The 15399-nt window shown below is 42.4% G+C and overlaps 1 protein-coding gene across 1 annotated transcript; it reads right to left on the reverse strand.

Moving 5' to 3' along the window:
• Positions 1-328: 328 nt before the first annotated feature.
• On the reverse strand, positions 329-15056 carry ZNF613 (zinc finger protein 613). Its single transcript, XM_039467095.2, has 5 exons — positions 14967-15056; positions 12755-12886; positions 10363-10489; positions 9993-10085; positions 329-5907 (listed from the first exon to the last, which is right to left on the reverse strand). The coding sequence occupies exons 1-5, from the start codon at positions 14979-14981 to the stop codon at positions 4418-4420; spliced, it is 1857 nt and encodes a 618-aa protein (XP_039323029.1). The 5' UTR covers positions 14982-15056; the 3' UTR covers positions 329-4417.
• Between the last annotated feature and the right edge of the window lie 343 nt (positions 15057-15399).

A 15399-nucleotide genomic window follows, 5' to 3' on the forward strand; every position in this document is an offset into this window, starting at 1 on the left:
TTTGGTTTGCGCAGTGACTGAGGTGCCCTGAACCTAATTCCCTGTCTTCCAACGCCGTGGTTAACAGCCCTTCCTTCCGGATTCTCCGGCGGGAGTCGCCGAGATGGGCGTGGCCACATACGTCACAATACGGGGCCGAGGGAGGCCCACATACGTCACAATACGGGGCCGAGGGAGGAGCTTGGGTGTGTGGGAACGTCTGGTTTCCCCGCTCGACGCCGAGGGCCCTCAAAGGCCCTAGCGACGAAGTCGGAGAGAGATGGAAGTCGCTTTGGGTTCAGGTTCAGCGTTTGGTCCCGGTGTTCGATGGAGTCGGGAAGAGACTCAGGATCAGGTGGGTCGGGGTCTGGGTGTGGCTCTAAGTGAAAGGCCTGTGGGGGTTCAGTGCAGGGGAGCCCCTGTTCTGAGACCATGTGGAACCTCGCCTCCTGGGGTTCTGTCTGGGTTTACCCAGTGGAGAAGCCTGGCTTTGGTGATAGGGCACTTAGCGGTCAGTGGTTAAGAGACTGGAAGATATTAACGATCGAAAGGCCAACTGTGGAAGTTTATGGTCGTTGAGGGAATGCAGTGGGAATCAGTGGTTGAGAAACGGGGTAGAAAAGTGTGTACTAATGAATGGATTTGGTGTCCAAATCGGATTTGCAATTGAATGTGATAGAGAAGCCTGGGGCTGGAGGTTTTAGTGAAAGGTTTCAGATTTAATTTGGAGTCAGTGTTTGAGGAGGCCTGTATGTGTCTTTGGTTTAGGGGCCTGAGGAGGCTGGATCTTTGGAGGCCTAAGGACCCCAGAGAGTAGGTGGGTTGAGGCTTAATAATTGACTGCTGATTACAGTTGTAATTAAAGCTACATTTACCTAGTGGGTCTACATCCAGTTCAGTTCAAGTCCAAGTCCGTCTTAAAAAAACAATAACAGGCCGGGCGCGGTGGCTCAAGCCTGTAATCCCAGCACTTTGGGAGGCCGAGGCGGGTGGATCACGAGGTCGAGAGATCGAGACCATCCTGGTCATCATGGTGAAACCCCGTCTCTACTAAAAATACAAAAGCTGAGGCAGGAGAATTGCTTGAACCCAGGAGGCGGAGGTTGCGGTGAGCCGAGATCGCGCCATTGCACTCCAGCCTGGGTACCAAGAGCGAAACTCCGTCTCAAAAAAAAAAAAAACAATAACAAACATTTGCCTTCCTTTATCATCATTCATATCATTGTCTACAAACTTCTGGACGCTACTAAAATCGAATTTTTTTCTCTCTAGTACCCAACTTTACCGTGTCTTTTTCATATTTTCTTTCAGATTTATTCTGACACAAGAAAAAATTTCTATTACCCACATTTCTGATTCTTATTGAAGACCTTTTTTTTTTTTTTTTTTCCAGTTTCATCCTACAGTTTTCACAATTGCAATACTTTGGGTAAATATTTGATTTCATCACTTAAATTCTCATCACAAACATACATACATGTAGGTATGTATATATATCTCCATAAGTCTCTCTCTATATACATCTATCTATCCATCCATCCAGTATGCAATCATCCATCCATCCAATAACTAAAGAGGCCAGGTGTCATGGCTGAAGCCTGTAATACCAGCACTTTGGGAGGCCAAGTCGGGAGGATCACTTATGCCCAGGAGTTGGAGACCAGCCTAGACAACATAGTGAGACCTTGCCTTTACAAAAAAAATACAAATTAGCAGGGTGTGGTGGCATGCACTTGTAGTCCCAGCCACTCCTGAGGCTGAGGTGGGAGGATGACTTGGCCTCAGTAAGTCATGATCAGGTCACTGCACTCCAGCCTGGGCAACAGAGCATCACCCTGTCTCACACAATAAAAACAAACAGCTGTTTAAATTTTCAAAATTACTAAATAATGCAGTTACCGTTTGGCTTAATAAAACGTCAGCTACAATTTTTATGAAGGTGAGGGGCGATATGCCTTTTGAAAGAGGCAACCTGGAATTGAGTATCCGGTTAAATTTATTTAGCTGGGATGCCAACTTCTTAAAGGTGAATTCAACATCAGGTCCCAAGGACAGGCCTGGGCAGCCCAATAGTGCACCCTGATTTATGTGTTCAGAGAGTAAGATGCTACGACTGCTATGATAGGATGTACAGATTCACAAGACAAGAAGTAGACAGAATCTGAAGTCTAGATTGAAGAAGAGTCCATTTCTTATATTCTTAACTGCAGAGCATCTGTACTGAATCCATCCTGTTACCGGCCACTACTTTACGTTTAGTTCATCAGTGTATCCTGTGTATACAGGTGCCTGCCACAGTACAAATGCTCAAAGACTATTTGTTGTAATCACCCAATAACCCAGAGTTTGGGTTTCAATTGTGAGGCAGCCACTTTAAGGCAAATTTCCACTTTATTTTTCCTTGTAAACAGGACTGTTTCTAACGTGAATAAATCTTTATTAGATTAAAGGAAGGAACTCTGAGTATAGGAGAGAACAAGGGTCTCAACCCTAGGTGAGAAGGAATGATGAAGGTAAATCGTATGTTCCAATTGAGCATATCACAGAGGAGCTAGGATCTTTAAAACAGTGGCAACTCTCCAAGGTGACAGACCTATAGACAAATTCAAGGGTTCTTATGTAAAATATCCAAAAGGATCTCGCCTTTATTCATCTTACATGCTGTCCTTTATTTTTAGAGAATGAAGTTATTTTGTTTTTTTAATTGGGCTTATTCTGTGAATCCTATTCCTTCTCTGTTCTGCCCCTCATGACAGAAATGAGGTTCTGTTCAGGATTTAAAAAAAAATTTTTTTTTAGAATAGTACGAATCCTTAGAATTTCTTTCTGGTAGCTCCTTTTCTTCAATGACAAAAGTAGTTCTGATCAACTGTCCACTGGGTTATTCAGGCACCTTCATTCATCTTCCCAATCTACATATAATTAATTTCTATTTTGGTATCTGCTAGGGTGTATACAATTGCCTATACAAACTATCACGAATTTATAATTTAGGTAGAGATAAGACATGAACACTTTTGAGAAAAGTATTCATAACCTGTTTTATGTAAGGAAAATTGAGTCTTTTCCTCTTCCCACTCCAAATAATAATATGTACCTTGAATAAGAAATTATCAGGACAACTTGATCTTTACATTATATGTCTTTTTCAATTCATACAGGCATATGCATTTTTAAACTACAGTTGCTGGAGGCATATGCATTTTTAAACTACAGTTTCAACTGATACAGGCATATGCATTTTTAAACTACAGTTGCATGTATAAACTATACATGCATATAATCCAGCTTTTTAAAAATGCTGGCTTGAAATTTTGTTGTTTCCCACTGCCATCATCCACAGTTCCTAGATAAAGGAAACTGTTTCAGGTAAAGAAAATGGATCATACAAACTATTCCGAATGGCGCGTATGCCAACAATAAGACAAACCATAGGGTTAGGATTAGGACTACCTTCTAAATTAAGAGCATGGCCAATCATAAGTTTTGAACTTAATTCCTCTGGGGTGATATTTCTAAAGTTAAACACATCCAAACTTGTGTTACATTATTAAATACATATTTCCTTTTGAAGAACTTCAGTAGTCTGAAATAACAAGTGAAGAAATCTAGAATCAAAGAAACACAAGAGCTAATCATATAATGATCTTGGCTGGGAATAGAAAATTCATGCCAAAAATGGGGGAAGGGGCACATTGTGTTATAAGTTTAACCAATTATGTGTAACACTGACAACCCGTTAATTAGTCATTGACATATCAACTAGTGATTCAAGGTATATTGTCTTAAAAAACACATCTTGTATATTATCTGCTGTATAATGATGTTAGATTTTCACAGGGCTTATTTGCTTCATGTGGTCTTTCATATTTTGCTGAAGATGTTCTGGTTACTATTTTCACAGTTTTATTTCTATATTATTTTCTCTGAGGATAAGGCAGAATGTACCACTAGCAACCCTGCCACATTCATAGCCTTCAGAGGTCTTCCAACAGTTCCTCCCTTATGTAAAGCCTCTGATACCTACTGGGGTATTATTTCTGAACAAGGACTTTTCCAAGATCATTATATTTCTACCAACTATAAGCTCACTGATGATCACTAATGAGAGGCTCTATCTTCCCATAAAAGACTTTCCCAGTCTCTACCTCATACTAATTTTCTCTGAGTATGTGCTTATCAGCCATAAGATTTTACTCAAGGGCTTTCCACCTTGAATGTATCACAGTTTGTTCCTGTGTGTGTTTTGTGACATATGATGTAATTGATCACTGAAAGCACTACCACATTCACTGCATTCATAAGGTTTTTCTGCTGTGTAAATTCTACTATCTGCTAAGAGTGAACTTCTGGCAACAGGCTGGCTCACAATGGCTACTTTGCTATCTGCTTGGAACTCACTGTTACTTAATGAAGTCTGAGCTGCCACAGAAGGCATCTACACAGTCACCATGTTAACAGAGTCTTTATCCTGTATGAGATCACTTGTAGGTGATGAGCTATGATTTTCTGAGACAGGATTTTCCAATTTGACTAAACCTACACATTTCTCTCTTGCATGCAGCATTCCCTTATGATAAACTAGGCATGACAAGTGAGAGAAAGCTTTCCCACAATCAGAGCATCCATAGGGTCTCTCCCCTGTATGAGTTCTTCGATGTCTATTGAGACATGATTTATCTCTGAAAGCTTTCCCACAGTCACTGCACGTGTAGGGCTTCTCTCCTGTGTGAATTCTCTGGTGGTTAATGAGACCCGACTTGTGTGAGCAGGATTTTCCACACTCAGTACATACAAAGGGTGTCTTTCCTGTGTGAAATCTCTGATGGGATATTAAGCATGTCTTCTGGCTGAAGCCTTTACCACATTCGTTGCATATGTAGGGTTTCTCACCAGTGTGAGTACGTTGATGAATGAGGAGATTGCCCTTTTGGATGAAGCCTTTTCCGCATTCATTGCATATATAGGGTTTTTCTCCAGTATGAGTTCGCTGATGTACAATGAGATTTCCCTTCTGAATGAAGCCTTTTCCACAGTCACTGCATATATACGACTTCTCTCCTGTGTGAGTTTTCTGATGTGCATTGAGCTGTGATTTCCAGCGGAACACTTTGTCACACTCAGTGCATTCATAGGGTTTCTCCCCTGTATGAGTTCGCTGGTGTTCGGTGAGCCTGGACTTTCTGGAGAAGGCTTTCTCACACAGGCTGCATCCATGTGGTTTCTCTCCTGTATGAACTCTCTGATGATTAATGAGCCGAGACTTCTTGATGAAGCCTTTTCCACAGTCACTGCATACATAAGGTTTCTCTCCTGTATGTATTTTCTGATGTGCAGTGAACTGTGATTTCCAGCGAAATGCTTTGTCACAGTCAGTGCATTCATACCGTCTCTCTCCTACATGAGTTTTCTGATGTTCAGTGAGCCTGGACTTTCTAGAGAAGGCTTTCCCACATATACTGCATCCATGAGGTTTCTCTCCAGTATGAACTCTCTGATGATCAATGAGGCGAGACTTCTTGAGGAAAGCCTTCCCACACTCAGTGCATTCATGGAGTTTATCTATCTTTTGAGTTTGCTGATGCTTAATGAATTGTGAATTTGTATTCACAGAATTTCCACATTTGGGGAAGTTCATTTCAGGATAAACTTGTTCATGCTTGGCATGAAGGAAGGATTTTCCACCTCCATTAACCTCAACAGAATTCTTGATTTCATACCTTTTGTTCTGGTTGACTAAACTTAAATTTGATTTCAATATTTTCCCATGTAAGTCAAATGTATCATGATTTTGCCTTAAAGGAAAATCACTTTTCCTCTGATGAATGTTGTTTCCAAATGCATTATGTTTATGGCATTGTTCCACTCCCTTCAGACATCTTTGGTTTTGTGAGTGCATCTGTAAATGACTGTCAACTCTCTTGATTTCTAGGGAAGAAGAGAACAATACACCTTTCCATGAGCATGGAAAAGAACTACTTCATAAACAGCTTTGCACAGGCTGGCTCTACTGACCACACTATTACCACGGTTTCAAAAAACTCCAAGTAGATGTGCTCACTGTCACTTGGACAAGAACAAACCATTATAAGTTAAAGAAAACAAAAGGTAAAAGCAGTCAGTGTATAAACAAGGTAAGTTTCTCGGGAAATGGTAAGTTAATTCCTGGTCAGACTCATGCCAGAAACCTTATCATCATCTTTCATTTGTATGTTTCTCTCATACCCTTGTCTACTTCAATAGGAAATTCCGTATGTCCTCCTTCATAAATATACAGTAATCCCTCCTTACCTATGGGTGATATGTTCGAAGACCCCCTCCATAGATGCCTGAAACTCTGAATCATACTAAACCCTCTATCTGTTATGTTTTTTCCTATACAGTGCATACATACCTATAATGAATTTTAATTTATGAACTAGGCACAGCAAAAGATTAACAATAACAAATAATAAAATAGAAGAATTATAACAATAGGCCAGCATCGCACTCTTGAGCTTTGGAGGCATTACTAAGTAAAACAAAGGTTACTTGAACACAAGCACTGTGATACCTTCACAGTTGACCAGATAACCAAGATGGCTACTAAGTGACACAGGTGGGGAGGGTATACAGCATGGATATGCTGGATAAAAAAGTGATTCTTGTCCCAGGATGGAACAAGATGGTGCAAGATTTCATACTCCTTGGAATGGTGAGCAATGTAATTAAGAATTATTTATGCCAACAGCTGGCCGCGGTAGCTCAAGCCTGTAATCCCAGCACTCTGGGAGGCCGAGGCGGGTGGATCACAAGGTCTAGAGATCGAGACCATCCTGGTCAACATGGTGAAACCCCGTCTCTACTAAAAATACAAAAAAATTAGCTGGGCATGGTGGCGCGTGCCTGTAATCCCAGCTACTCAGGAGGCTGAGGCAGGAGAATTGCCTGAACCCAGGAGATGGAGGTTGTGGTGAGCCGAGATCGCGCCATTGCACTCCAGCCTGGGTAACAACAGCAAAACTCTGTCTCAAAAAAAAAAAAAAAAAATTATTATTTATGCCAGGGATGGTGGCTAATACCTGTAATCCCAGCACTTTGGGAGGCCGAGGCAGGTGGATCACCTGAGGTTGGGAGTTTGAGACCAGACTGACCAACATGGAGAAACCCTGTCTCTACTAAAAGTACAAAATTAGCCGGGTGTGGTGGTGGGTGCCTGTAATCCCAGCTACTCAGGAGGCTGAGGCAGGAGAATCACTTGAACCCAGGAGGCAGAGGTTGCAGTGAGCTGATATTGTACCACTGCACTCCAGCAGCCTGGGCAACAAGAGCAAAAAAAAAAAAAAAAAAAAAAAAAAATTGTTTATTTCTAGAATTTCCCATTTAACATTTTCAGACCATAGTTGACCGCAGGTAACTGAAACCATAGAAAGAGAAACTGTAGATGAAGGGTGACTCCTATATTCTGAAACTGACTAAAACTCACCCCCTCTATCTAGGTGTAAGATAATCACTCTGTCTGGTACTATAGCAATAGCCTCCCAAGTGGATTTCAGGCTTCAACCTCTTCTCCTATATGTTTTCTACAAAGTAGTCAAAGTGATCCTTTTAAATATAAATTGCATCATGTCACTTTTCTACTCAGAACTCCCTCATATTTCCTCATCTCAAAATTTTTAAAAAAATCAAGTCATTAAAATGTCCTTGAAAGGTCATACATGACCTGTCTACCTCAAACTGTAGATCCCATCACACTGTCCTTACCTCCATATTATCTCCAACCACTGCCCCTCTTGTTCACTCCTCTGTATTTACCCAGGCTTCCTTGCAGTTCCTCAAACACACACCTGCCTTGGGTCTTTGGACCTGCTCTTTTGTCTACCTGGAAGGTAATTCACCCGAGGGACATACTCACATCTCTCATTTAGCTGCCCAAAGGCATCTCACCAAAGAGCCATTCCCATTCCCAGCATCCCTCATTATGCTTTGTTATTGATCTTCCCAGCATTTTTCACAAGACATTTATCTATTCTGATCAATTTCATGCCTCTACCTTTTAGCAGGTAATCTCCAAGAAGAATTTTGTGGTTGTTATTGATGTTCACAGTTGTCAGGGCCCATATGTAATAGGCTATCAAAAAATGTTTAAGGCAATGAAACAAGAAAAGTTTCACGTGTATAGGACACATTGGGAAAGACTACTGCATGTGTAGTGCTTTAAATATAGTTGGCTTTGAATTTAAGAAAAGGAAAGGAAACTCTGTGTGGGCAAGATGATACTGTATCATGGTGATTCAACTAGAATATCACTTGACAAAAGAGAAATTTCCATCTTACATGACTGCTCTGATTCACAGGGACTTAGTGCCATCAGACGATGGTAAGAACAGAAAAACTTTAAGGAAATAAGTCTAGCATATAATTTAAGAGAAACTAAATAATGGTATGATAGAATATATTGTTGGGAAGAACGAAAGAAAAAGAAAACAAAAAAAGAGAAACTAAATAATGGGCAGAATTAATGATTCCGAAAGGAAATTGAAGCAAAGCAGTCATGAGGTTTAGTGATCTGGTTTGGGTTGGAAACAGAATGAGAATTCTTCAAAAATCAACTGAAAGCACAAAGACTTTAAATAAGGGAGCTGAGGAGGCAGAGAAGTTTCAAGGTAACCCTACAGTGGTCAGGATCAACTCAAGGAATTGACATGCAAGTGGGTAAAAAATATAGTAGAAACATGTAAGTTAGGAAATATTAAGGGAGATGTCAATCTGAGAGTCTCCATAGAAAACAAGAACTTGCCGGGCGCAGTGGCTCAAGCTTGTAATCCCAGCACTTTGGGAGGCCGAGGCGGGTGGATCACGAGGTCGAGAGATCGAGACCATCCTGGTCAACATGGTGAAACCCCGTCTCTACTAAAAATACAAAAAATTAGCTGGGCATGGTGGCACGTGCCTGTAATCCCAGCTACTCGGGAGGCTGAGGCAGGAGAATTGCCTGAACCCAGGAGGCGGAGGTTGCGGTGAGCCGAGATCGCGCCATTGCACTCCAGCCTGGGTAACAAGAGTGAAACTCCGTCTCAAAAAAAAAAAAAAAAAAAAAGAAAACAAGAACTTAATTCATTAGAATGAAGGAAACTTTTAAAGAATATGAGAACAGAGCAAAATAAATGGAAAACAGAACCTCTGGAGGACCTCGGAATGGGAGAAAAAAGAGAAGCGAAGGAAGCATATATACACAAAGCAACAGACCACGTCACTAAGCAGGCACAGGGTCCAAGATAGGGTGGGAAGATCTTAGGGGAAAAAAATCAACATTATCTAAAGGGGCAGAAAGGTACAGTGGTCAGGAGAGAGTGCTGAGATCCAAGGTTGTTCTTTGGAGACAGTCATGGAAGGAGGAAATTCACAGCAAGGGAAGTAGAAGGAACAGGTAGTGATGCTCTGATGGGGGAACAAGAAATGATGAGATTTCAGAATCCTAAAAAGGAAGATACCCTGAGAAAGACAAATCAAACAGATTAAATAAAGAGTGATGAGAGGCTGGATGTGGTGGCTCACACCTGTAATCCCAGCACTTTGTAGGGACCGAGGCAGGTGGATCACCAGAAGTCAGGAGACTAGCCTGGTCAACTTGGTAAAACCCTGTATCCACTGAAAATACAAAAAATTAGCTGGGCATAGTGGCAGGTGCCTGTGATCCCAGCTACTAGGGAGGCCAAGGCAGGAGAAGTGCTTGAACCCGGGAGGCAGAAGATCAAGTGAGCTGAGATCACAGCACTGGAATCCAGCCTGGGGGCCAGAGTGACATTCTGCCTCAAAAAAATAAAAAATAAGCAGTGATGAAATCCAAGAGGAGATAAAGAGGTAGATGTTCCTCTACACACCTGAAGGAAAAAGAACTTTTGTATGAGGAGTGGGATACATGGGGGCTCCGTCCACACAGCCTCCGATTCCCTCACAGCTCACACACCGCTGAACAACTATCATGTGACTTGCTCAGCCACCCTCCTTGCTGGCTCTCAACCTGAACTCACCTGGACAGATTTGGCTGTGGATTTCATTTTCTGTTGTCCATGGTTCTCCTTGTTCTAACTTGGAGAGCGCATCTGGCTTGCCGGCTTGATACCCTGTTCACAGGAAATGACAACTTGGGCTCACTGAATTGAGCTGTGGTATATCAACGTGGGACCATGTGTTGTTTTGGGAATGATATAATTTATGTGCCTGTAAAGCAAAGGGATTTTCTCTCTAAAGGGGACACATTATCCTCTTTTATCTGGGGCCAGGGAGGGGACAGAATATACCACTTCAGAGCACCACAAGCCCTTGAGAGCTTCTGAAAGCCAGAAAAGCAAAGGCCTTTGATTGGGTACCCTCTGAGGGACACAGGGCAGCTTTCCTCACCCACTGACACCAGGTTGCTATAGTTCTCTAACATCACGTCCCGATACAGGTCCTTCTGAGATGCGCCCAGGAGCTGCCACTCCTCCCAGGTGAACTCCACAGACACATCCTCCAGAGTCAGTGATTCCTGTAATAAGAGAGTCCTGCTTAGTATGAAGTGTTTCTCTTTTATTCATATGCAAGAAATGTGAAGGACACTGTTCTGCTCATTTTCACCAAATAGTCTGCATCTGTATATCTAGGTGCTATAAAAATATACATTGTGATAGAAGCAAAATTTATCTCCAAAATCTATCTATATTCAAAATCTATCTCTAGCAAAATGTTCTGTAACTGTGTAATTATCCATCATTTAACAGATCAGATGTTCCTATAAGAACTGATTATTTAATCCTCTTGCTAATCCTCTTTTCTTTTTGAGCACATATTTGCCAGGCACTAAATATATTTTAGCAATATCAGGATGAATAAAGCATATTCCTTTATTTGCCATGAATCTTCAATGAATTTTGATATGCACTATCAGAATCAACCAGGAAGAAACCCCAGACACTACAAGATATTACATGACAAATAAGTATATTTTATATGTTAGGAGGAATAAAAGAATCTTTCCAAACATGTCCAAAGAACAAGAGACAGTTAAGTATTATTACCCACTACTGCTAAACATGACTGGCTTAAAAAATAAATAGGCCAGGTGTGGTGGCTCAAGCCTGTAATCTCAGCACTTTGGGAGGCCTAGGTGCGCAGATCATCTGAGTGGTGAAACCCCATCTTTACTGAAAATACAAAAATTAGCTGAGCATGGTGGTGCATGCCAGTAATCCCAGCTACTCGGGAGGCTGAGACAGGAGAATTGCCTGAACCCAGGAGGTGGAGGTTGCAGTGTGCCAAAATTGTGCCACTGCACTCCAGCCTGGGTAACAGGCTCAAAAATAAATAAATAGATAAATAACAATAAAATACACAGATCAATAATTTTTAAAAATACTTAATATTATTCGAAAACCATACACACACATATAGTTTTTAAAGTGTTTATATTTACATTATCAGGCATGTTAGCAGCATAACTGAAGAGATCTACTTACAGTGAATTGGTAAGCAGATCTGAAAAAACTACTGAAGATGCAGCCAAAGGACAGAATGGTACAATATATAAAAGACAGATCAATAAAGACAGAGGCGAGGTGAGGTCTAGTATTTACTCATTTTGTTTGTGAAAGAGAACATACAGTAATGAAAAGGTACTATCCAAAGATCTAAGGGCTAAGACAGATACATCTCTAAATATATATACATACATAGAAATATATGCAAACATGTATACATGTATGTTTATTCATGTGTCACTTAATAACAAGGACACAATGTGCGAAATGCATCATTAGGCAATTCTGTTCAACCATCCCAGAGTGCACTTACTTAAACCTAGATGGGACAGGATATTACATGCCTAAGCTCTACGGTATACCAGGCTATAAACCTATACAGCATATTGCAGTACTGAATATTGTAGGGAATTATAACACAACGGTAAGTACTCATGTATCTAAACGTATCTAAATATATTAATAGAACAGATACAGTAAAATATTGTATAAAAGATAAAAAAAATGGGGCTGGCCATGGTGGCTCACACCTGTAAATTGCAGCACTTTGAGAGGCTGAGGCAGGACTGCTTAAGCCTAGGAGTTTGAGGTTATAAGCTGAATAGCCCCACTGCAGTCCAGCCTGGGCAATAGAGTGAGGCCCTGTCTCTAAAATTAAAGATAAAAAATGGTACATCTGTACAGGGCATTTATCATAAATAGAGCCTGCAGGTCTGGAAGTTGCTCTGGGTACACTGGTACGTGAATCTGAAGGCCTTGGATGTAACTCTACACTACGGTGGACTTAAAAAATGTGTGTATACTTAAGCTGCACTAAATTAAAAAAAAATAAATTGTGTGCTACAATGTTCCAACTCACTTGGCAATGATATTTTTCACCTCTTTTATAATCTAATGGGACCACTGTCCCATATGTGATCCATCATTGACCAAAACATCATTAGCGGTTCCCTGAAGGCCATCAAGGTCTGGGACATTGTGGGCACTGAGCTGAAGCTGAAGAAGGAGCTCACAGGCCTCAACCACTGGGTGCGGGCCCTGGTGGCTGCCCAGAGCTACCTGTACAGTGGCTCCTACCAGACAATCAAGATCTGGGACATTCGAACCCTTGACTGCATCCATGTCCTGCAGACATCTGGCGGCAGCGTCTATTCCATTGCTGTGACAAATCACCACATTGTCTGTGGCACCTACGAGAACCTCATCCATGTAAGGCCTGGGTGCAGGGCCAGACTCTGGCCTCATCTCCCCCACCTTGCCCAGTGTCTTTAACCCACCTGTGCCCACTCCTCCCAGGTGTGGGACATTGAGTCCAAGGAGCAGGTGCGGACCCTCACGGGCCACGTGGGCACGGTGTATGCCCTGGCGGTCATCTTGACGCCAGACCAGACCAAAGTCTTCAGTGCATCCTACGACAAAAAAAAAAAAAAAAAAAAAAATCTGTATACATGACTGTATACAGATGATATGGTTTGGATTTGTGTCCCTGCCCAAATTTCATGTCATATTGGAAGAGGGGCCTGGCGGGAGCTGTGGATCATGAGGCAGATTTCCCCCTTGCTGTTCTTGTGACAGTGAATGGGTTCTCACAGGATCTGATGGTTTGAAAGTGTGTAGCACTTCTCTCACTCTCCCTTTCCTGCCTCTGTGTGAAAAAGGTCCTTCCTTCCCCTTCACCTTCCTCTGTATTTGTGGTTTCCTGAGGCCTCCCAGTCATACTTCCTCTTAAGCCTGTGGAACTGTGAGTCAATTAAACCTCCTTTCTTCTAAGTGCCATGAAGTACTGTCACCTCTTGGGAACTGATCTACTTTCTCCTGAGAGTCAGTACATATCCTGTGACCAAGGACTCTCTGGATGTGATGACAGAGACATTAGACAGAAGGTGACAGCTACTATAACCCACAAGATGCTCCAGTCACACATTAGGTTCCAGAGTAGTCATTTTGTGTGAATTCCATTGTGCTGTTTTTACTGACACACTTCCGATACCAAATGTGTGGGCTTTTGCTCACATCAAGCAGTTCTCCAATTCTCTAACATCAAATAGGTGTCCAACAATTAGATTCAATTCTGACACCAACCCCTGGAAGACCCTATAGGTTAAGGTTTCAGTCCCACAAGACCAGCCCCATTTCAGACACCAGTCACAAGTGTGAGGTCTCCAGGTTACAAAGACTTCTTTCCCTTGGCTACTAATGTGGGGATTTCTGCAACCCACCTTCAGGTTTAATAATCTACTAAGGCCGGGCGCGGTGGCTCAAGCCTGTAATCCCAGCACTTTGGGAGGCCGAGGCGGGTGGATCACAAGGTCGAGAGATCGAGACCATCTTGGTCAACATGGTGACCCCGTCTCTACTAAAAATACAAAAAATTAGCTGGGCCTGGTGGCGCGTGCCTGTAATCCCAGCTACTCAGGAGGCTGAGGCAGGAGAATTGCCTGAACCCAGGAGGCGGAGGTTGCGGTGAGCCGAGATCGCGCCATTGCACTCCAGCCTGGGTAACAAGAGCGAAACTCCGTCTCAAAAAAATAAATAAATAAATAAAAAATAATCTACTAAGGAAAGCACTTTACTATTACTGCTTTATTTACAATTCCAGAACAGCCAAATGGAAGAGCTGCACAGGGCACAGTATGCTGGAGTATGGGGATAAACTTCATGCTCTCTCTGCATGCACCAACCTCCCAGAAGCTTGATGTGTTTACCAACCCTGCTCTCCAGACCCCTCTGTTTAGAGGTTTTATGTTACACAGGCATGGGTGAATAAATCATTGGCCACTGGTGACTGAACTCCATCTCCAACGTCTTTCTGCTTCCTGGAGATTAGGGGTAGGACTGTAAGTTCCAAGCTTCTAATCAAGGCTTGGTCTTTCTTGCAACCAGCCTCCACCCTGAAGCTACCTAGGACTCTACCAAGAGTAGTCTCACTAGAAAAAAGAGGACTAGGCATGATGGCTCACAGCTGTAGTCTTAGAACTTCAGGAGACGAAGGTGGACTAACTGCTTCAGCTGAGGAGTTCAAGACAAGCCTGTGGAACATGGTGAAACCCCATCTCTACAAAAAAATACAAAAAATTAGCTGGACCTGGTGGCACACACCTGCAGTCCCAGCTAGTTGGGAGGCTGAGGGGATGATGGCTTGAGCCCAGGAGGCCAAGGCTGCAGTGAGCCGAGACTGCACCACTGCACTCCAGCCTCGGTGTCAAAGTGAGACCCTGTCTCAAAACAAAAAGACTCGTAATTCAGGAAATTCCAAGAGTTTTAGGAGCTCTATGCCAAGAACTGCAAAGACCAAATATCTTTCTATGAGACCACGTGTGAGCAATATAGTCCTGATCCTACTTTGCCTAGATGTTGAAATCAGAATCTAAATTTACTGATGCACAAATTCTGGTTTACCAATTTATACTTTTTCACTTAAGTCAATTGACTTTTGAAGTTGTCCAGAAATCAATCATGTGATGAAGAAAAAAATAAACCAAAAGTCACCTGGGATGTGATCATTTTCTTCTGTTACCGGGAAATGGCCAGTAAGTAGGATGCTGCGTCTGTAGTCTCTCCTTGAACTGCCTTCAATTTCTGGCTAGAAATCTTGGTCTCTGGTGCATTACATCCCTGCGAAGTATGATATCCAGGTCCTGGACCTCCTCCTCACTGCACTTGATGTGTCTTGCTTCTGGAGTCAGAACCTGTGGATTGAAGAATACATTCTTTTTTTTTTTTTTTTTTTTTTTTGAGACTGAGTTTCTCTCTCGTTACCCAGGCTGGAGTGCAATGGCGCGATCTCGGCTCACCGCAACCTCCGCCTCCTGGGTTCAGGCAATTCTCCTGCCTCAGCCTCCCGAGTAGCTGGGATGACAGGCACGCGCCACCATGCCCAGCTAATTTTTTGTATTTTTGGTAGAGACGGGGTTTCACCATG

The sequence above is a fragment of the Saimiri boliviensis genome, chromosome 14 (genome assembly GCF_048565385.1).
Source record: "Saimiri boliviensis isolate mSaiBol1 chromosome 14, mSaiBol1.pri, whole genome shotgun sequence".
Classification (NCBI taxonomy): domain Eukaryota; kingdom Metazoa; phylum Chordata; class Mammalia; order Primates; family Cebidae; genus Saimiri; species Saimiri boliviensis.

Excerpts from the sequence above, each read along its gene's own strand:
- ZNF613 (XM_039467095.2), bottom strand. Across the intron at positions 10,490-12,754 it reads CCTGGGAGGAGTGGGCACAG|GAATCACTGACTCTGGAGGA; the intron begins GTGGGTTAAAGA and ends CTCTTATTACAG. Across the intron at positions 10,086-10,362 it reads TAGCAACCTGGTGTCAGTGG|GGTATCAAGCCGGCAAGCCA; the intron begins GTGAGGAAAGCT and ends TCCTGTGAACAG.